This window comes from Mizuhopecten yessoensis, unplaced genomic scaffold (assembly GCF_002113885.1).
Source record: "Mizuhopecten yessoensis strain PY_sf001 unplaced genomic scaffold, ASM211388v2 scaffold5929, whole genome shotgun sequence".
NCBI lineage: Eukaryota > Metazoa > Mollusca > Bivalvia > Pectinida > Pectinidae > Mizuhopecten > Mizuhopecten yessoensis.
This window is the reverse complement of record NW_018406294.1, coordinates 310,429-313,801: the sequence shown is the minus strand read 5'-3', so window position 1 is coordinate 313,801 and position 3,373 is coordinate 310,429. Positions and strand designations below refer to the sequence as shown.

Sequence of the window (3,373 nt, the reverse complement as noted above, 5' to 3'; positions counted from 1 at the left end):
TAGTCAGTGCTAACCAGAGCTGTGAAAAGATTACACAGATTATATGTTTGTTTCAGGTAATATGCCTGAAAAAAATAGGATAGGTTGGTAGGCAAATAATTTTATTTTAATGTTAATTTTTTATTTTCGTGAATTAATAATATGTTTTATTTCAAATTTTTCAATGTTTTTCCACCCATTACAATGGCTATTAATTTGTCAAGAATAAGGTCAGACTCCCAGAACAGGAAGAAAATACATTTTAATGAGTGGCAGTGAGCTTTGCCTGGGTAATAAATTAATCTTAGATACAATTTGCAAGTAGGTGATAAAATATCTAGGGGTGGCAGTAAAATATAGGGAAGGTCGGGATACCTGCGAGTTACAAGAAAGTTGGATTGAGCACAGAATGCATCCTGGAGCATGAGAACAGCTTTATGAATAAGGGCCCAGATTTTGTGAAAAGTTTCACTGTATAATTATGTATTTACCTCCACACTGGTAGGACAGCACTCTACAGCTCGACTCAACATAATCCGCGCATCCACTTCATCCTCAAGCTCCACGGCCATCTTCCACAGTTTGACTGAGTTTGGGATGTGCTCAAGCGCTGAGGCGAGATACAAGCATAGACATGTATAATTCACAACTTATCAATGGAGAAATTCCTTAAGTTTATGTTTGAAATGTTATTTTATTGTTCACTTCTTTCCTCTAAAGAACTTCAGTGAACAGTTCTTAATGTTTGATTGGCTTAAAAATCAACACAAATCTCAAAATTGATACCTAAAATCATAGGTAAAACTGTTTATTTGGGTTTAAATCTGATTATGTGAATGACCCCAAAAATAAACTGGTAGCTTTCGTCCTCTTTAGCACTAAGCACTACAGGTATAACTGTGTCACTTTTGTGAAGATGAGGTTGATCAGAGCAGAAACCAAATTAATGACAAATGGACAAGATGACACCACGTACAGTACCCTAAAATCTTGACAAGAGGCCCACTGGGCCTGCATTGCTCACCTGGTATTTATCTCACAATTGTAACCTTAAAAGTGGACTAAAATGAAGCTACAGGCAAAATACAGTGTCTTGACTCAAAGTCATTCAAATAATTTTAACACATTTGACCCCTGTAACCTTGAGAGTCAAACAAGGACATTAAGTTGAACAAACTTTATATCTTCATCCAAGAATGCCACTTGCCAAATATGACCACCCTAGACCTTTTGGTTATTCAGAAGAATTCATTTAAAGATTTTATAAGACAATTGACCCCTGTGACCTTCAATATAGATGAAGTTTCTTCATTTGAACAAACTTGGTAGCCCTTCATCCCAGCATGCTTAAAAACTAAATATCATCCTGGTGCTTTTGGTTATTCAAAAGAAGTTGTTTAAAGGTTTAGTAAGACAATTGACCCCTTTGACCTTGAATATGAGCGTAGGTCATTCATTGGAACAAAGTTGATAGCCCTCCATCCCAGGATGCTACTGACTGCATATGCAGAAGAAATTATTTAAAAGTTATTTAAGACAACTGACCCCTGTGACTGTGAATATTGGTGAAGGTCATTCATTTTAACAAATTTGATAGCCCTTCTTCCAAGCATGCTTCTCGCCAAATATCATCACCCTATCTAAACCTTTTGGTTATTTAGAAGAAGTCATTTAAAGATTTTAACAAATTTGACCCTTGTGACCTTGAATAAGGATTAAGGTCATTCATTTGAACCACTTCTGGTATCCCTTTATCACAGTAAGCTTCTGGCCAAATATCATCACCTAAGGCATATTGGTTATTCAGAAGAAGTCGTTTAAAGGTAATTCTTGACACCGGACGACAGACGCCGACCCTAGGACTATTTGCAGTCAAACATATCTTCAAAAAGGAGCCATCTTTGAGCATAGGCCAGCCTTAAAAATATGCCTTAGATTCCAGACACATTTTCCTTTTATATCAGAGTTGTAATGAAATTAAAACAGTCATGATCTGGACATGATATACTTAAAAAAGTAATTAAATGTAAAGGGCAAATTTAATAACGGGCGAAAATTGATTTTACCATGAAAGGGCCAAAAATTTGACTGCGCAAAAATGTCTTAGTATACAGCAATCTAAAGCTTAATATCAGCATCCTGAACATATTACAGGGGTGTGATGTCTTCTTGTATGAAGTGTCAAAGTAATATCTCAAAAAGTTAAGAAGCTATGCTCCAGACTTGTTCACATACAGAAGGACAGCACCTTACCATAAAATCCACCCCTATGGGAAGTCATTAAATATCAACTGTACCTTTCCTGAAGACACGTTTCTTTGGTTTCATTTCATTCTCCAGATCAGATGCCTTTATCCATAGTCTGACAGATGATGGTAAATGTCTTACAGCTTGGGCCACAATAGCCTTCCCCTGATCTCCCGGCTACAACATAATCATAAAAATTTGTATAATTGTTTGATGACAGTAGGTATCACACTAATTAAATTACAATATGATAATTTCATATAGCCAGGCATCCTCACTTACAATAAACCAAACTGTGTCTATAGCCAGGCATCCTCACTTACAATAAAACTGACTGTGTCCAGCCAGGGTTCCTCACTTACCATAAAACTGACTGTGTCCAGCCAGGGGTCCTCACTTCCCATAAAACTGACTGTGTCCAGCCAGACGTCCTCACTTACCATAAAACTGACTGTGTCCAGCCAGGCGTCCTCACTTACAATAAAACTGACTGTGTCCAGCCAGGCATCCTCACTTACCATAAAACTGACTGTGTCCAGTCAGGCGTCCTCATTTACAATAAAACTGACTGTGTCCAGCCAGGCATCCTCACGTACAATAAAACTGACTGTGTCCAGCCAGGCATCCTCACTTACCATAAAACTGACTGTGTCCAGCCAGACGTCCTCATTTACAATAAAACTGACTTTATATACAACTAAACACGCAAGAACAGTTTAACCTGTTTATTACTACAGTTATAATACATACAAGCTACAAGTTTGGCGTATCAGGGGCTACTCACTCTATACCAAAACGATTAAACTTACTAATAGGATATTTAAAATTTAAAGAATCTGGACTCTGAGGTGTCCCAGAGTAGCTAGCTACATGATCGAGCAAGACTCCAAAGATACAGAGAAGCAACTAGACCCTGGACGATTCCAGAGAAGCTACTAGACTCTGCGAGCGACCCTGGAGAAGCTGCATGAGAAATGGAATATTCAACGACTACGGCTAGACCCTCAACGATATGAGAGAAGCTGAATATGTTAGCTAGACCCTCAACGATATGAGAGAAGCTGAAACATACTGTCGTAAAATACTACATGTATAATATTATTATAAGATTGGGGGTAGAATTCCCCAAGAATTAAATGCCAAAATT

At 37.7% G+C, this 3,373-nt stretch overlaps 1 protein-coding gene across 1 annotated transcript in view; it reads right to left on the bottom strand.

Moving 5' to 3' along the window:
• Positions 1–4: 4 nt before the first annotated feature.
• LOC110451318 (pre-mRNA-processing factor 6-like) overlaps positions 5–3,373 on the bottom strand; it is a gene marked incomplete at its 3' end in the record, with an annotated part of 15,586 nt that continues 12,217 nt past the window's right edge. The window contains exons 10-13 of the mRNA XM_021499248.1: positions 2,589–2,755; positions 2,277–2,403; positions 471–589; positions 5–19 (exon numbers count right to left, since the gene is read on the bottom strand). Of these exons, the coding sequence (XP_021354923.1) occupies positions 5–19; positions 471–589; positions 2,277–2,403; positions 2,589–2,755 (428 nt within the window). The remainder of the gene's footprint in view (positions 20–470; positions 590–2,276; positions 2,404–2,588; positions 2,756–3,373) is intronic.